At 33.0% G+C, this 19,187-nt stretch overlaps 1 protein-coding gene across 19 annotated transcripts in view; it reads right to left on the minus strand.

Moving 5' to 3' along the window:
- The window catches only part of LOC129807826 (protein abrupt), a 169,800-nt gene that overhangs the window by 20,944 nt on the left and 129,669 nt on the right, over positions 1–19,187 (minus strand). For 3 of the 19 annotated variants that reach the window (XM_055857361.1, XM_055857360.1, XM_055857362.1), the window contains one exon: positions 913–1,683. The exons of the other annotated variants lie outside the window; for them this stretch is intronic. In XM_055857361.1, coding sequence (XP_055713336.1) covers positions 1,376–1,683 — 308 coding nt within the window. In that variant the 3' untranslated portion in view covers positions 913–1,375. Of the gene's footprint in view, positions 1–912; positions 1,684–19,187 lie in introns of those variants that run through there. 19 annotated transcript variants of the gene reach the window in all.

Below are 19,187 nucleotides of genomic sequence, written 5' to 3' on the forward strand. Positions count from 1 at the left end.
TAAAGATATTTCCAGGATTATCATTAAAAATATTACCCTGATAATCGTTGAGTCTATTCCTACGATTATCATTGGAAATATAACAACAAAAATCTTTGGAAATATTACTAAGATAGTTGTTGCAAATATTAGTACGACAATTGCTGGAAATACTACCGTGACAATCGTTGGTGATATTGCTAGGCTTATCATTGGAAGCATTACCGTGATAATCGTCGAATAAACTACTACGATTACTATTAGAAATATTACCATGATAATCGTTAGAAATATTTCTACGATTATTGTTGGAAATGTTACCACGTTAGACATTAGAATATTGATACGATTGTCATCGGAAATATTACTAAGATAATCGTTGAATATATTACTATAATTATCATTAGAAATATTACCGTGATAATCTTTTGAAATATTTTTCTACAACTATCGTTGAAAATATTACTATGATAATAGTTGGGAAATTCTCTGTGATAATGGTGATAATCGTGATAATCCCATACCACAAGATAATCGTAGTAATTTTTCCTATATTGAATGACAAATGTAGTTGTTTGTAAAACGAGAAAAATATATAGCTTCACTGAGAGAAATCCGAAGAAGTTAAAATAACATTCTGGAAATGTTAATTTTACCCTGCAGTATTGATCCGAAATCTGTGTAAATATTAAGCTTTTTAGGTGTATTAGGGGTTAAAGTTAACCTTTTTCATGTTATTTTTACACTTAGGTGTAAAATTAACATAAAAAATGTTGATGTATTTTTACACCTAAAAAGTGTTAAAGTTATGAGGAAAGAAAGTTAATCGCAACCTGTTTTTTCTTAGTGTTAATTTTTTTGTTTAGTTTTCCCAGTTTTCCAGAACTCCTATTCTGATTTCGATAAAGAGACTTTTCTCAAATTTATCTAGGCATTTCGTGACAGTAGTTAACAATTTCTCTTAGGAGTTTCCACTGAAATAGTTATGATTTTCCTTTTAATATGGGGTTAGATTTTTGCAATCAAAGAATGGCCAGAAAGTGGTAACAACAAGGGTGGCCAAAATTATGCCAAATGGTCAGTAAGTTTTTTCCTGGTTACAACAAAGAAGTAGTTATTTTTTTTGTGTGTAAAAAATTATCAATGTGAAATTAAATATTTAAATCTATAAAATATTTTATTTCAATTGCGTTCTCTGATTGGCCGGAGCTTTAAAAAGCTTTCCAAGCATCCAAAGCTTCAGTCAATAAGAGAATGCGATTATACTAAAATAATTTATGGTATTAAATATTTATTTAAATGTTTCTTGTTTTTTTTATGGTTAAAATGACTAATAAGGAGTCATTTGACCCTAATCCCCATTGATTGTTCTAATCCAATGATAGGCATCATCCCCTCATTTGCTTATGCTAAATCTCAGACGATTGCTCCCATTGTAGGCAGCCGGACCCGCCCTTTGGTGGATGCCATGTGCCTGAAGCTGATGATTAATCAAATAGTGTTTCGTCTTGAGTTTTTTTCCACATTCCGGGCACGTATGCCAGAGACTCTTCTCAACAGTTGCATGGACATTGCGCAAATGTTGGCGCAAATTGCTCGCATTTGAGTACATTTTCCCACATTGTGGGCACACGGGACCAAAGGGACATCTCGTTGAGTCACTCTGGAAATTGCCCAGCATTGGTGATTCCTCCTCAGCCGCCCCTGCAATAGAACAGAGGCGGCTAAGAATGACAATTTTGTGAATCCCCCCAAAGAGAGAAGAGAGACACTCATATCACAAAACATTCCTTGCCACAATATCGCATGCACAAGATGCAAAATTTTACCATGCAACATCATCATTGTGCGAAAATTTGCCATGTTTCTGGCTGAATTATTAGAGAGGAAAGTCACATGAAAATTGCCACATTGATATTGATAGAAAATGCGACAAAAGCATTTTGTCGAATTGAAAATAAATGAGCAAACATTATTTTGTTGAACATTATTTTGGTGGATGATGAGAGAGCATGAAAACTATTCGTGCACACGCAAATTGTATTGTGGAAGAAAAAAGAAAAACTACCCCTAAATTTCCACAAGTAAAATTTTTCTGCTTAATTTCATTGCCCCCAAATTGACGTTACTTTTGATTCTTTTTGCTCATTAATACACAAATAATACACTCCGAGGAAAATCATCTTAGTATAATAATGGATTCTTCATTATAATTATAATAAATAGCAGGTAACATTATTAGGAATCTCATATAGAAAACATAACTCAATAGAAAAAAAAAAGAAATATTTTGATGGCAAAATGTTTTATAAATTTTTGTGGTTCCGCGCCCTTTTTATAAATCAGGAAAATTTCATGAAATCAAAATCCTTTTCTCGTATTTGTCTGTTCTTGTTTTGATATTCAAAAGAAGAAGAAGAAGAAGGGTATAAAGCGGTCTTCAGACTAGAGGTTTAGTCCAGTTTCTCAAAGTCTGAAAATCCTGAACAGCAACCAATTTAATTAGGTTTTTGGATTCTAATGGATCATTTAACTTCAATATCTACTCCTATACCATTCTTTTCCAAAAAATAATGACTAATAAGCAATTAAAGAAGTTAAACCATGCGACTAAGCCTTATGCCCTAGACACACTTACGACTTAAGCCGAGAGGCGACTTAGTGGAAAATGATGGAAATGCACTTTAACCATTATTTCTAATATAATTACGCTAAGCCGTCTCTCGGCTAATCCTCATATGTCTGTCAAGGCCCCTAGGTCTCAAGCCCGTATAAGAGTGAGATGGAAATACGAACAAAACATTTGAGAAAGAAAGAGTTGTAAATTTCGAATTCACGACCTGATATAAAAGGTGTGCCGGAGCCATTAAATCCGATTATGTTCAATTCCCGAAGTTTACGATTACAACTAAAACTAACTAACGAGTTGTCAACAGTTACAGTTGACAACAGTTGAGAATACAGAGTCATACTTTGCTCGGTCATTCTCTTGGGTATATTCCTTTGGCTTTTAAAAACATTGAATCATATTGACGGCCAATATTAGTAGTCAGATAAGCCAATATACCAAATGAATCTCAAAAAGATTATCTTCTTTTTAAACCTTCTGCAGTTTTATTTTTAGCTGAGATTCTTTACAATCTCATTTTAATTTCTCAATCAAACTATTTTTCCCCTACAGTTTTTTCAATTTCTAATTTCAAAGACTTTGTAAAATCACACATAATATAATTATCTGTAATACGGGATTGAGATTTAAGGTTTTTAACCCTTTTAGCCAGATGGCTTAACTTCTCTAATTTCTAAACGTTCTTAAGAAGGAAGATTTTTTGAGAAAATTTATCTTAAATTGGATATTAAAGGCAAATGATCAATTGAGTGTAAACACAAGTAGATTTTGATTCTCCAATAGTGTCTTGGGTAAAAGGTAAATGGAACTCTACACTGTAAAAAATTTTGGCAGATATTTGTTCCAACATTAGCTTGTCTACGGACACCCAAATTTTTGGGACAAATTAGTATCTATTCTGGACAAATTTGTATGTATTTTGGATTAAAATGTCTTCTTCAGATACAATTTTGTTCCAAAAAAAATTGTTCTAAAGTGAAATTGTTCCAATATTTGGGTCAATGGCCGAAAGTTTTTACCGTGTATTTGCACAAAAAGTCGTTGATGTTCGAAGAATTCAAATTCAATTTCGAATTTTCATACTAAATTTTCGAACAAGGTGGGGAAAATTTATCAAATTTCACACTAAAAACCTGGCAAAAGAGTTACTCAGTGATTATCGAGTGATTAAATAATGGGACAAGTAAGCGTCTTTGTTGTGTTTTTTTCCTCACAAAAAAAGTGAATACCATCACATCTTGACACTTGAGCACTTCGAAATTCGAACAGGATGTAACTTGCGGAATTATCAAGAAGTAAGAAATTTTGGATCTTCAAATAGATTTTCGAATTTTTCAAGATCTACTTGTGGATGGTAAGATTCTTTCCGTACCGGCAATTTGATTTTTAAATATTGTCCTGGCTAAAAGATAATAGGAACTCTACTTGCACAATATATCGTTAGTGTTCGAAAATTTCAAAGTCAATTTTTACATTCAAAAGATTTATTCAATAATTTAAGAGGGGAATTGTAATGGAACAAGAATATTAAGATCGTAGTGGTTTTGTTTTTTTTCACAAAAAAAAGTGAAGACTGGCACTCGAAACCCCTAAAACACATCGAAAGAAAAAAGATAAGAAAAATGTCTATTTACTTTAATTTTCGAAACTGATCTTCTATTTTTTTTTAAACTTCAGCTGTGAATGAAGCAATTAGATTTTAAAAAACCATATGATTTGTTTTTCGGGATCTTGAGATATTCGGAAATTAGGATAAACCTCAAGTCTGAAATCTATATAATGATATGCGTCTCAGCTAATTGAATTCCTTAGCGCTGAGATCTTTTTAGACATGATTTTGTTATGCGATTAAAAAATATATTAATATTTATTTATTTTGTAATACGGGGTCATTTAGGTTATTTTATACATTATTCAGTTTACAAACAATTATAGATGCTTCAATTTTATGTACCGGGCGGGATTCGAACTTATAACTCTGACAGTTGAGACAGGAGTCTTACAACCTAATACGGGCTGCAGACTTAAGGTTTAGCCATATAGCTTGACTTATGTAATTTCTTGTATTTTATATTGGATAATTATGGCTTCGGCATATCTTTCAGAACAGTAAAATTCGCATAACTCCAAATTCGAATGAGCTAAATTGACTTTGTTACGATGTTTAAAAAAAGAAGAAGAGTGCGACAGAATGAGATAGATAGACATATATGCAAAGCGTGTCCGAAAGAAAGGGATTCTGATTTCGACTTAATGAAATTTTTCTGATCTAAAAAAGGTGTGCCAGAGCCATTAAGGGTAAATAATTTATTAAATTCTGAAAAAACCAATAAAACTGGATGCTATTTAGGTTTGTAGGACTTTAGAGAACTCGGCAAAACCTTTAGTCTGAAGACAGTTTAAGAGCCGAACGGTCTTACCAACGCATTTTTGGGTATAATGATAATAATGTAATTTTAAATAAAAAATATTAAAATGAAAATCATAATTTTTGTTTTTACTATAAATTTCAGAAATTAAGAAGCATGATCAACAAGCTTAAACCTTTAGTTTCAGCCTCCGGTGTGAGGTAATTTATATCAGTGATTAATTTGAAAAGAGTTTTTCAATTCCATTTATGAACCTATGAAATCTGTTGGAATTTAATTAAAAACATATTTTTATGTATTCTAAGTCACAATAAGAAATATTATAAATTATTGGAAGTATTTTAAGGAATAGTTTGAAATTTGTGCCACAGTGAATGAAAACCCTTTCTCATTGTTTTATCAATTAATTTTTTATCAGTATCCCAACATTGCTGCCACAGTCTATTTTTCTTGAGGGTTGAAGATGTATGGACGAAGGGACCCACCCAAATCTTGTGGCTAAAATGGTGTGTCATGACAACCGAGTTTTGGGGGCAGTAAATCTTGCATTTCTCTACATTTATATATATAGAAAATACAATATATTTTCAAGTCATGTAATAAATCGTACATGTCCATTTTATGTACAAGTTGTAAGTAGTGCCAAGAGGAAAAGGAATCAATGTTGACAGAGTTGAAAATTTAAGGTTTCAATAGAGCCTTACACAGTGATCATGATCTTATTTAAATCTCGACGGAAAGTGATCCTTTCCTTCTTCATTTTATAACAAAATTTTATGGAAATGAATAATCTTAGGAATAATAAATAAAATAAAGAGAAACACTTCAATGATTTATCTGAAGAAAAAACTCGGACAGTGAATCGATTGAGAGTGGCTAGAAGGGTGTAGGTGAGTGAATTTTCTTGAAAGCAGAAGAATAAAAGTTTATTCTTCACTTAATTACTCTCCACGAGGCCACAATTGGATTTTTCTCCTGGATGAACATTATGTCAGTGTTTTAGTAAAAGTTTCTGATTTTTGTGAAAAATTGCGGAAAAACAGGACAGTAAAACTGGTTAGTGTTTTTCCTCATAGCCTTATGTAGTTTACCCACCCATTCTTAACTCCTAGTTGAAAAACAAGACAAACACATCCACATATACATTCATATAAGATGGTATTTTCTGGGAAAATAACCATTCCCTGAGAAAATCCCACCTTCTCTCTTCTCCCCATCATCTTCTGCCCAAAGGAAAAATCAGTGAGCAATACAAAAGACGAGAAAGGAAGAACGGCAAACGAAGAATACAACACATTGTGTCCATTCCACATATGGGGAAAAAGGAAGAAAACGTGCGCAAGTTTCATTATAAAGCATCCCTTAAGGGGTCAGTCATAGTGAAAAACCCATTCCAATTGTATGTAAAATGTTTCACTAAACTCTTATTACGGATTACTAGAGATATCTTCTTAGGAACTCAAAAGAAGATATTCAAAAGACGTAGCGAAAATCCCCAGAAACATTCAGAAATTCTTTAGGGTTTCCTGAAAAGCCTCAGAAACTTAACGTAAAACCCTAGAAACATTCAGAAGATTTTGCTTAACTTTAGAAAGGTTCAGGAGGTTTTGCTAAACTCCAGAAATTTTTTAAAGATCCTGCTAAGCTTTAGAAATACAATTAAAAAGTCTCGTTAAGTTCTGGATATTTTCAGGAGGGTTCGTTAAGGTCCAAGATCCTTTTGTAAAGTGTCGATTAGCTCTAAAACCTTCGAAATGTTAGGTTAAACTCCAGAAACCTTCAAAAGTTTTCATTAAAATTTAAATGTGTGTAGAAGTTTTCTCTGAACTCTAAAAACCTGAGAAACTTCGTTAAGTTCCAAAAACGTACAAAAGATTTCGATAATCCTTGAAAAAAATTAAGAAGTTTTGATAACTCTAAAAAGTTTTAGAAATTTTTATAGGGTTTCACGAAAAACGCAAGAAACTCAACGTAAAACTTGAGAAAACTTTAGATTTCGCTAAAGTTTAAAAAGCTTCAGGAAGTTTTGCTAAGGATCTTGCTAAGCTATTGAATCCTTTAGATGTTTCCTTCAAAAAGTTTCGTTAAAATTTAGAATTTTTGTAAAGGCTTGCCAAGTTCTAGGTAAGATTTCTTTAATCTTTACAAATCTGCAAAAGGATCTTTAACCTATAAACATCATAAATTTTCACTGAATACTCGAAATCAACACAAGGTTTCGTTAAGTTCTAAAAATTTCCCAAATGATTCTTTAAGCTCTAGAAAGACACACCGAGTTTTCAAAAATTTATTAAAAGGTTCCGTTAAGCACTATATGACTTTTGAGGGTTTCATAAAGCTCTGAAAATTTTCAGAAGATTTCGTTAAGTTCTAGAGACCTTCGGAAGACTTAGTTAAGCTCTACACTGAGAAAAAAAGAGGGTGCGATTAACTCTTTTTTCCTCATAACTTTAACACTTTTTAAGTGTAAAAATATATCAACATTCTTAAATGTTAATTTTACACCTTTTTAAGGGTAAAATTAACATGAAAAAGGGTAACTTTAACACCCAATACACCTAAAAAGGGTAATATTTACACCGATGGAACAATACTGCAGGGTAAAATTAACATTTCCGGAATGTTATTTTAACTTTTTCGTATTTCTCTCAGTGTAGGAATCCTCAAGAGGTTTCGTTAATCTCTAGAAAGCTTTAGAAATTAAACTCTATAAACTTTCATAATGGTTAACTGAGCTTCAAATATCTGTCAGAAGGTTTCGTTAAGCGCTAGATACCTGCAAAAAATATTCGGTAAGCCCAAAAAAACCTTGAGAAAGTGTCGTTAAGCTCTGGACAACTTCAGAGAAGACTTCGTTAAGCCCCAGATACTTTCGAAGGGTTTCGTTAAGCTCTAAGCTTTTTCATAAGGTTTCGTTAAACTCTAGAAATTTTGAAAGAAAAATCGATAAGACTTATGCCCTAGACACACTTACGACTTAAACCGAAAGACGACTTAGTGGAAAATTATGGAAATGTAGTTTAATCATTATTTCGAATATAATTACGCTAAGCCGTCTCTCGGCTAATCCTCATGTCTGTCGAGGCCTTTAGACATCTTTAGAAAGATTTGATAAGCCCCACAACTTCCAGATGTTTTTTTTAAGCTCTAAAAACCTTCAGAAAGTTTCGTTAACTTCAAGAAACCTCGAGAACCTTTCGTTAACGTCTAGAAACCTTCAGAAGGCTATTTAAGCTATACAAACGTTATGGTCTCGACAGACCTGAGGATTAGCCGAGAGACGGCTTAGCGTAATTATATTCAAAATAATGATTAAACTACATTTCCATAATATTCCACTAAGTTGTCTCTCGGCTTAAGTCGTAAGTGTGTCTAGGGCATTAGAAACATTGTGAAGGTTTCTCTAAGCTTTAAAAATCTTCACAAACTTTTTGAGCACCAGTAAAAGCGAAACATGAGAAACGAGAAGCTTTTGTCAATGAGATATAAGAATGAATAACCCTATAGCTTCCCTTATACTGTCTTTATGTACACCATACATAATATATGCTGTGTACGGGGGAGATAAATAACTGGGCATCTTCGCATATGGACAAATAGAAATTGCGAACTAGAAACTGAAACTCAAAAGCAATAAATCAATACGAATGTGGAAGTGTGTAGAGAGGACCTCCATCCGAAAAAGCAAAGGAGATATGCTCACCAGGCTATCAACTAACCCACCCACAATCCCTCCCGCAAAGCCACCCCATCACCCCTATCTAACGTCCTTCTGTGTATTTTGTTCGATTTTCACCTCCCTCACTTTCTCCAGTATCCATCCTCATCCCCCTCTTTCGAGGCCAGAATCCTCCACAGAAATCACAATTGCCAGCAATCGCATACACCAAAAATTTTATAGAGAAAATCCCATATATGGAATATTTTATGTTCAACTTCCTTCTCCCACCGAAAACCATCCCCAAAAATCGCCTCACAGACACAAATTTTATATATCGAAACATATTACAAAACTCTTAACATTATATTGCTGTATTATTTTGCCCGGAGAAGGATATTTGTTCCCGGAGAAAAAGAGGAGAAAAAAGTGACAGGAAAAACAATGCCAATGTCCATCCATCTGATAGGGTGAAAAAAATAATACAGCATATACAAGTTTTACCAACACCCTTCCCACATTGATCACATCCTTTCGATGAGGAAATATTTTTCCAATAGTCGCAAATATAGATGAAAAGGACGCATTTCTATCCATATCGCATTTAAATGGGAAAATTTCACTGCGTTGACTACGACAGTTGACAATGGTGTCAGGAATGGGATACACTTTAAATATTTTAGTTAACCCTTCATATTTTTTTTTTGATATTTTTTGTGTTTATAGTAGGGGAAAGCGCACTACCTTCGCGAACGACTCAAGCTTCGCACAATTCATTGTTTTCCTTATGTTCTTTATGGATTTCACCAATAGCTCTTTTCAGAAAATTTAAGGCATTGGACTAGCTATTAAAATATAATATTATAATGAGTCAAATTCATTTATAATACATTAAAAAAAATATTTGTGTGAAGAATAAATCGTCCGAAGGTCTCCTACACTTCGTAGAGTCGTGAAGAACAGGAAATAAATTAATCATCGGATTGGATTTCGTACTTTGCACCGACATCGTATTTGCAGTTTTTTCAATTTTCGGGTTTTATTTATTTAAAAAAATGAGCAGTTTGCCAAAAATTAAAACAAAGTTACATAAAAACGTTAAAAACCGTTTACGCATTTAGAAGTTGAATTTTTGGAGAAAATGAGGAATTTTTGTGAAGTAAAGGAACTCGAAAAATCATCGGAAACCGCCGGGATCTAGTGTAAATGTATACCTCTTAAGTATTTAGGGGAAAGTGCTTATGCTTGATACCATTGGCAGCTTCGTAATGATTAAATTTTTCCTATGTTTCTCAATAAACGTGACTCCGCAATATATTCTAAAAACTGGCCACATTCCCATAGATCTTAAAATATGGTTGCGATGAGTCACATAAATATTGTGAAACATAGAAAATTTAGTCATTACGAAGCTTCCAATGGTATCAAGCCTGGGCTTTTTCCATTATTACGTTTCCACACTACAGCATTTTAACTTCCCTGATTTTTATCCTGTTTTGTTTCGTCGAACAATGTTTATGAAAAAAAGTACAAACATTTACTAACTATTTTACGAAACATTTGCTTCTATGTTAAAAAAAAAAAACATAGGGACGACTTAAATGGGACGAAACTTCTGTCTTCCGACGCTTCAAACTCTCCTCGTACGTAAATAAGTTTTAAAATTGTTATTAGTCTTATTTGATTAAAGTATGGGCAATGAAAAGCTTACGTTTCATGTGAATTTTCCTATGTTATTTAATGATAGATAGGGGGAGGGGGGTTGTGCAGCTTCGTAAGGAAAATAATGTCCAAGATTTAAGATTTTTACTGAATGCCACACAAAACGAATCAATTGTAGCACTATGTCAAAAAATCCGTCATTTGCTAGGTTCATATTTCCGGGACCGGGAATGCTCGCTTTTTCCATTTTGTTTTTCACACTTTTATTTTTCCCAGTTTGTCTTTGTCTTCGGTTTCGGTAATTTTTGTTTTTTGGAAACTTTGTCTTTGGAAATCTTGTCTTTCATACATTTTGCACAATTTTCGTAAATTTTGTCTGTAACACATTTTGCACAAGTATATTTTACAACTTTCCAAAAATTTCCCTTTTCTAACGAAACTAAAAATTTCCTAAAACACAGAGAATTTCTCTTTGCTCCAAAGGACGAAACTAAAAACTTTTCAAAACACAAAGAATTTCACTTTGCCCCTAAAGGACGATAATAAAAACCTCCCAAAAACAGAAAATTTCCCTTTGCCCCAAAGAACGAAACTAAAGACTTCAAAAAACACCATTGTAATATTATTTTATTTAATAAAATATATTTGTGTACTTGTTTAAAATATATGAAAGACAAGATTTCCAAAGACAAAGTTTCCGAAAAACAAAAAATTAACGAAGACAAAGATTCCAAAGACAAACTGGGAAAAACAAAAGTGTAAAAAACAAAATGGGAAAAACAAAGTTTCCGCAAACCCATATTTCCACCTCACATGAACATGAAAATTTAGTGCTGATTTTTACGAAGTTGCACACGGATTTGTTCAGCTACGTATAAAATTTTTGCACCTTTGTACGCCTCATTTTTCCCGGAAATATTACACCGGACGCAAAAATTTGCACATGATAGTTTAGATAGAACTCTCATCTACTTGCTTTTAGCGTTTCTAGGAGGTATCATACGTAATAAAATTAATTTTATGCCATTTTTCTAAGACATGTTTTTGTGACACTTGGAAAAGCATTTTTACACTGCACTCTGACTGCAGTGCATTTAGATTATTTAAAAGAATAGGCGAAAGCGCACTACCTTCGGACGACTCAAGCTTCGGACAATTCATTTTTTTCTCTATGATTCTTATGGATTTCGCCCATAGCTCTTTCTGAAAATTTGAAGCATTGGACTAGCTATTAAAATATAATTATTATAATTGGTCATTTTAATGTATAACACATTGAAAAAATGAATTTTTCGAAGTTTAATGACCAGCGCACAATAACTTTTGTTTGTAAACATGTTTTCAAAATTTCCTATGAGAATCAGCGAGACGACTAGATCTAGTTCTCACTCATTCTCATTGAATTGTCAAAAACATGTCCACTAAACAAAACTTATTGTGCGTTGGGCATAAATCGTTCGAAAGTAGAGTGCTTTCCCCTTTCCAAAATATGAAGTGTTCCCAGCCAGAGTATGTGCGAAGCTTCAAAGCCTTCCCCTATATCGTTCTGAAAATTGTCTCCCCTCTCTAAATCTTTGCAATCTTTCCCACGAATTTCCATCTAACGCAAGTTAAAGTCATTTTATAGATTTTAAAAGATTTTTTTCAGCTGTAAATGCATATTCACAAATTAGTTAAAACACTTTAGTTGAACATGAGAATCTGATTGGAAAGCTTGCAAAATTGGTAAAATGACCAAAATAGCTTGTGTATGTCAAACCAATCAAGAAGAATTATGAGAATTCAGCAATTAGCAATTTTTTCCGGGACAAATTAAAATCAAAAAACCAAAAAAAAAGAAATATTAAGAGAAGAACTCAGTGAAATAATGAGCTAACATTAGTAGAAATTTGCATGAGTGTCTAAATTTTTCACTGGGAGAAACAAGATATTTCCACCTGAGTGAAGGCCAGAAGAATCACTGAGATGAATGTGATTCGTATTAATTAAAGTGCCAATACACGTATTGGCAATCAATTTTTATCATGCGAGAGAAAATGCTCTCCTCCTGTGTTCCTTATAAATGTTCAATATTAGAAATGTGAAACTCTAAATGTGGATAATTCAGTGGAATATAATATCTGGTTCGTCTATCTGGGGGGATCATTCATCGTGTAGTCGTTTTAATAAAATATTATCCGAGTGTTAATAATTTAATCATATATATATATACATGTTAGTATGTTTCTATTCGGGATATGTGCAAAATTTGTCTTTGCTCGAACGTCCTCTCGAGCATAAATATATGGCTATTTGTGATAGGGAGGGGGATGGTTCGGGAGTAATTTCAAAGAGGGTTTTGGATGAAAAGGTGAAATGCGAATGGGAGAAAATATATATCACTACGCTCCTTCAAATGATTTCCTTTCTAATGCACATATCCGCATGGTTCTTTCACATTAACTCACATGTACATAAATTAATTAAATTTATACTGCCTCCAACTCATCCTTCTTCCCACCATCCCAACCAAAACCCCTATCATCACCCCCTAAAACCACCCTCTTTCGCAGTATTTGTGGCATAGCAAACAAATCCTCATGGTTACTCCACAAACATACAACACGCGGCCACAACCAGATGGAAAAGGAAAAGGAAATGTGCTGTGAGAATTTTCTTCATACGCCGCCAATCTCTCTCTTTCTGTTTTACCACGAAAAAGGTGGAATGGGAAATTATTTCCCAGCGAATGGAGTTATTTATTCTCAGATGATCCTCTATCACCCATTTGGAATGGGTTACTTGGGAAAAGACAAAAACCTTTTCCAACTCAAAGTGACTAATCATTCAGTGGAAAATGCATCACTTCAAAGTTATATATCGCACTCAAATAGAATTTCACATCTTTTAAAATAAAATTGACAGAAAATGAATTGAGAACGCAGAGGGTGAAAATATCACGTGAAAATCATAAATTTTCCCTCTCGAAAAAGAGAAAACTCTGGCAATTTTTTTTTCTTCTTCATCTTCTCTAACAAACACAAAACCACCCCCCTATAAGAAAGTTTACTACCAAATGTTGCATTTTTCCGCTCTTCACATTCCATGATTTATTATCTGTTAAAAAACATAATTTATACACAAATATCACGGGGATGAATATAATTTATAGTTGACAAAATATTCATATTTCTCCTCTGTTTTTTTTAAGACATAATTTTCTCACAATTTTCTCAAGATAGTTTTTGAAACTAACGCCATAAGATACTGAAGAATATCTTGAAGAATCCCCACATAAAATCCATTGTCAAGTCTCACAATACGATATAGATTTTCTCCGCAAAAGGAGCTTCAACTTCGATTTCGGGAGATTCACGGGAGGAATTTATGGGATAGGGGATGGGGGAGTAAGTATGTGTGTGCTGTGAGGAAATGAAATCCTTTTGTGTGTACATTCAGCAGTAGAAAATGAAACTTCTCGGGACGGACATGGGAGATAAGGAAAGAAAACTCACCCTTATAAAATTTTGTTTGATTTGAAAAATATATAGATTTTAAATAAAGATTGTTAACTTAAGACTTCATTTAAACAGGGATATTTTGAAATGGGCCTTCTTTGGCGTTTCTTGGTGTGTCATGGAAAATCTCCTCTAATGGTTTGTTTCTGAGATGAAATCTCTGTACTGAGAGTTCAAACACAAGTAGAGTTTGATTCTACAATAGTGTCTTGGCTAAATGGTAAATGGCGAACACTATTTGCTCAAAAAGACATTAATGTTCGAAGAATCGAATTTTCAAACTAAATTTTCGAACAAGGTGAGGAAAATTTATCAAATATTGCACTAAAAATCTCGCAAAAGAGTTACTCGGTGATTATGGATTAAATAATGGGATAAAAACAATAAACGTCGTTGGTTTGTGTTTTTCCTCTCAACAAAGTTAAGATCAGAGGTGTGCAAGAAACCGTTGAAACCGAATTAACGTCAAATGAAACATGTATGTCAATGGTCAAAACGCTACTATAACAAACTTATTTTGACGTTAATTCGGTTTCAACGGTTTCTTGCACACCTCTGGTTAAGATCAACACATTTTGACATTTGAGCACTTCGAAATTCGAACAGGATGTACTTCAGTCACCTTGCGAAAATATCAAGAAGTAAGAAAGTCTCTTTTTGGCTTTTCAAATAGATCTTCGAATTTTTCAAGATCTATTTGTGAATGATAAGACTGGGCGCAAACACAAGTAGATTCTGATGGAACCCTATTTGCACAAAAAGTCACTGATGTTCTAAGAATTCAAATTTAGTTTCGAATTTTCAGACAATATTTTCTGAGAAGGTGGGGAAATTTTATGAAATATCACACTAAAAAATTGGTCTGAATTACTTAGTGATTATGAAGGGATTTAATAAATGGAACAGGAATATAAGTTTCGTTGCTATGTTTACATCCTCATAACAAAGTGATGACTTACACATTTTGACACTTCAGCACTTCGAAATTCGAACAAGCAGTACTTCAGCCATCTTACAGAAATATTAAGAAGATCAAATATCTCTTTTTTGACTTTCTAAATATAGTTCTTAGAACTTTTCAGATTTAACTTGTGAATTCTAAAACTCCGTACATTCGCATTTACAAATTGTTTCTTCAATAGTGTCTTGGCTAAAAGGTAAATGGAATTCTATTTAAACATAATGTCGTTGATGCTCAAATAATTCAAACTTTCTTATTCTTATTCTTTAAAATTCACAAATGTTTACAAATAACCTTACAAACTATTTTCTTCTTTTCTTGAGTTTTCTATAGAATCAGTGCTTTTCATATAAGTCTGAAAAGCACAAATTATTTAAAAATATTTCAAATATAAAACTTTTCAGAGGAGATTTTTTGCGAGATAAAGCTGAGTCGAGGATCCTTATTCCGAAAGGAAGAATTCGAATTAAAATAACCTGGAAATTGCCAAGTTATTTTAATTCGAAATCTTCCTTTGGAAATAAGAATCTTCGAATTATTTTCGAAAAACTGTGCTTTTCAAAATCGTCTGAAAACATTGATTTCTTCTCTTTCAGTAATAGCCTTTCCGATTTGAAAGTCTTTGCCGACTGAGGTTTTTCCTTTACCAATTCGAAGGTATATCAGAGAGAACTTACTTAAAAATCCGTTGGAAGTTCGAAAGTTTAAACCGACGAGTTACACAAAAGTGAGCAAGTTCATCAAAAATTATCGTAGAATTTAGTGTTCAAGGTGTAAAGAAGAAGAAGAAGAGTGTTTTGAATGAATTTTTGGTTTGATATGATGGAGAAGAAAATTTTCCGACCTGTACGTGATTTTTCGTCTAAATTCGAAACTTGATGATGAAAATATCTATTCTCCAAACGTCGTGAAAAATTAAAGAAACAATATGAAGAGAGGTCTATTTTTCCGTCTACTATCCGAAGTTTTGAAGGATTTCAAATCGATTTCTGACCTCTGTTTAACCTTGAAAAGTTACTATAATTTGTGGCTATGGTTAAGACATTGTAAGGTATAAAATCTAGGGAAGGAAATACTTTCTAAATTCGTAGGGTATCTAAAAAAATAGGGAATTTCTAATTTCAAGAATTCAGGAGTGATCGGTTCCGCTTGACAAACTTCATCCTTATTGCAGTTCTTAAGTGATGAATGTTTCTGCTCTATAAATTAATTCTCCTGGACAGTATTTCAACTCTGTTTCATCCCTTCAAGTCACACATGCGTGGCCAAAATAGAACGAAGTGGAATTCGTAATATTGAGTCCAGAAGAGAGCATTGAGATAGGTGCAAAAGACGATCCCAATCACTGAAGAGAAGACCGTTGAAGGTATAAATTTTGGGTGGACATGAGATAAGGGAGTGATGTTCTCAGCAACTTACATAATAATAAGACGAGTATATAAAGTAAAATTGTACAAATGGATACTACACTACCACATAAAATCAAATATTATTGTTCTCAATTCATGGGCAAAAGAGATCCTAAATAATTTCCAAGACTCTTCTCGAATGGATGAAGAGGAAGTTTTACTGAGATTTACTATCCTGGGTGCGTCTATCCTCCCTTTCTCTCTCACTCTGTTCTATACCATCCAAATTGTCCCTCCCCAATTCATCTCACACTTGATTATATTCTTCTTCCTTTTTTAATAACAAGACGTATAACAATAAAAGTTATACCCAATTAAATTCGACGAAGTGAACTTATTCGATGTAATAAAGTCGACCCAAATGGACGACACTGGGAGTCATTCAGGAGGAAGGGATACGGCCCGAAGGATAAAAGTCCTCCTCTTTTGCCAAAGACACCACTTTTATTTTCTCCTCTACGAGCACACACATTAAAAGGCAAAAGTGTATCTGGTGAAGTGAAATTTTTCTTCTACTATATCTAGTATTATTGCCCTCAGTACACAAACATTCAGTAAGGCGTAAAAAAGTGCTGACGTGAGTCAATATATATATATATATATACACGTTTTTCTTCAGGGTATTAATATCTCAATACGTGAACAATATCTCCTAAGCTATTCCCTTTCTCCCCACACTCCCCTACAATTTTTTTTCTTTGCCTTTCACCAAATGGATTGACCCCGTCCAACTTGGCAAATCAATGACAGGATATCAGTTCAGATTTCGCCGCTTTTCTTCGTTTTCGTTTTTTTTTTTTTTTGCATAAGAAGGACGACACACATCGAAGGTGAATGATCAAATATCAAGAAAAATTGGGTGTGATATGAGGAGCGTATATTGCGAAATAACTCCACTAAAAATGCTACGGATAATGCTCTTCTCTCTTGTCATTCGATGGGGAAGGTGGAAGATATTAACTGATAAAAATCTCCACTGTATTTACTTTTTTTCGATAGCTTATATTCAACTCAAAATACTTCGAAAAAAAACCGAGGGGTGCGATGGTAAATCGTTTTTAAGACTTTGATAGATTTAATAAATCAGTCACCGTAACACAGGTACTAAATCTATTTGAGATTTAGCAACTATGATCTGTACTAAATCGTAGATATGTTTAGAACGATGTTGGTTGATTTTTAGATTTTAGTACAAGTCAAGTATGAGTTTATTACAGTTCCGGAGACAGAAAAATAAAGCATGGAATTGCCAATATCAATATGTCATTTGTACTAAATTTCGGTCAATGTCAATATGATATTTTTTTAGTACGAAATATCAATAAACTTAACATACAAAATAAAAAAAAAATCCATAATGTCAAATTGATCAAAGCAATTTTGTAATCAATAGAACTTTGTTTTTGTATCTGTACTAAATTAGCATTTTGTACTAAATTTCTGAGAATATTAATACCGTCTTTTGCTTAGTACAAATTCATCATAAATTGGCAATAGTTGGTCAAGTAGTTTTATAATTGTACCCAATTAAAAACTTTGTGTCTTTGTATTTGTACTAAGGGGATCTCAGTGCCACAATAGGCAAGACCATTAGGGCTTGGGCAGATGAAATCTCTGACTCGATTCTCACAGTTTTGAGTTCGAGTCCCGCCTGGTGCAAGCAACTGAATGTCTAGAATAGGCCTGAGCTAAAAGAAAAGCCGAAGTGAATTTGGTGGTGCCTGTTGGCATTCTTCGAAATGCCGCGAAAATTCCCGTAGAGAAAATGAGAGCTTTTGTAATGTGAAAATTGTTTAATTCCTTAGAGTTAAGTCATTTTCACAAGAAAATCCTTTTAGTAATTTAGTTGAATACAGTTCTTTGGGTTAATTGTGAATAATTGTCGATATTACAACACAAACATTGGGATGAAATTTTGAGCTGGAAGACTCATATTCTTTTGAGCTGTCCCAAAATTCAGGATCAGTTTGAGAAAAATCCTTTTGAACAACACTATTTTGGTTAATAAGGAATGCAAAAGTACATATTACAAGAAGGGACACGACCTGCTAATAAGGATAAAATAGAGAAGAAAATATTTTGTCGCATTTCAGAGATTTTATGCAACCGCAGCGCCGCCAGACGTTTGTCAAGTGAGTTATTTATGTCTCTATCTCTCTCTCATAGTTAATAGAAAATCCATAATGTTGAATTAGTAAAAAGAAGTTATGTAATTGTACTAAATTGAATTATTTGTATTTTATATTTTGTACTAAATTTGTATTTGTTGCAAATTGTATTAATTACTTTAATATCATTTTTCCTTAGTACAAATTGGGATTAAACGTCTATACTACGTTTAAAACAAAGGAAGCCACAATGTCGAGTTAGTCAAGCAGTCTTGTATTTGTTCGAAATTCAACAATTTTCATTTTCATACTTGTACTAAATTCTTATTTCTTCTAAAATGTATTGGTACAATTAATTTATGAGGGTACTAAGTTTTGTTCTCTGTATTTATATTTGTACTAACTTTTAGAAATGATTTTTAGTTAAATCTGATAAACTTCTAAAGCTTTTCTTTTAATCCAATTTGAGTACTAAACTTTGTACAATCATGGAAACCGATTTCTGTTATAGAATTGTAAGCTTGGAATTGTTGAATAATTTTTAAGTTATTGATTTCGCTTGCCAATGGTTCTTAATTTTAAGCTAGCGAACTGTAAAAATAATGCTGGGTGTAATTTTAGTACAGATCTAGTACATTCAAGAAGGACCGAAAAGAACAATACCGTGTTATTAACGTGATCAAGAACAAATTTGTATGAAAAATTATACGAGTTGAGAGTGAGATCCGTTGTTTGAGTCTCGTTTACTCTTTAAAGTATTAGTACAAGTAAAGTACAATTCAACAAGTTACAAATTTTTCAGGGAAGGCCTAGTTCTATTTTTTTGTACTAAATCTGGATAATATTCAAAATAAAATTAAGTAAGTTTTGGCTAAACAAAGACAGATAACACAGTACACCATGGACGTAATTTAG

This window comes from Phlebotomus papatasi, chromosome 3 (assembly GCF_024763615.1).
Source record: "Phlebotomus papatasi isolate M1 chromosome 3, Ppap_2.1, whole genome shotgun sequence".
NCBI lineage: Eukaryota > Metazoa > Arthropoda > Insecta > Diptera > Psychodidae > Phlebotomus > Phlebotomus papatasi.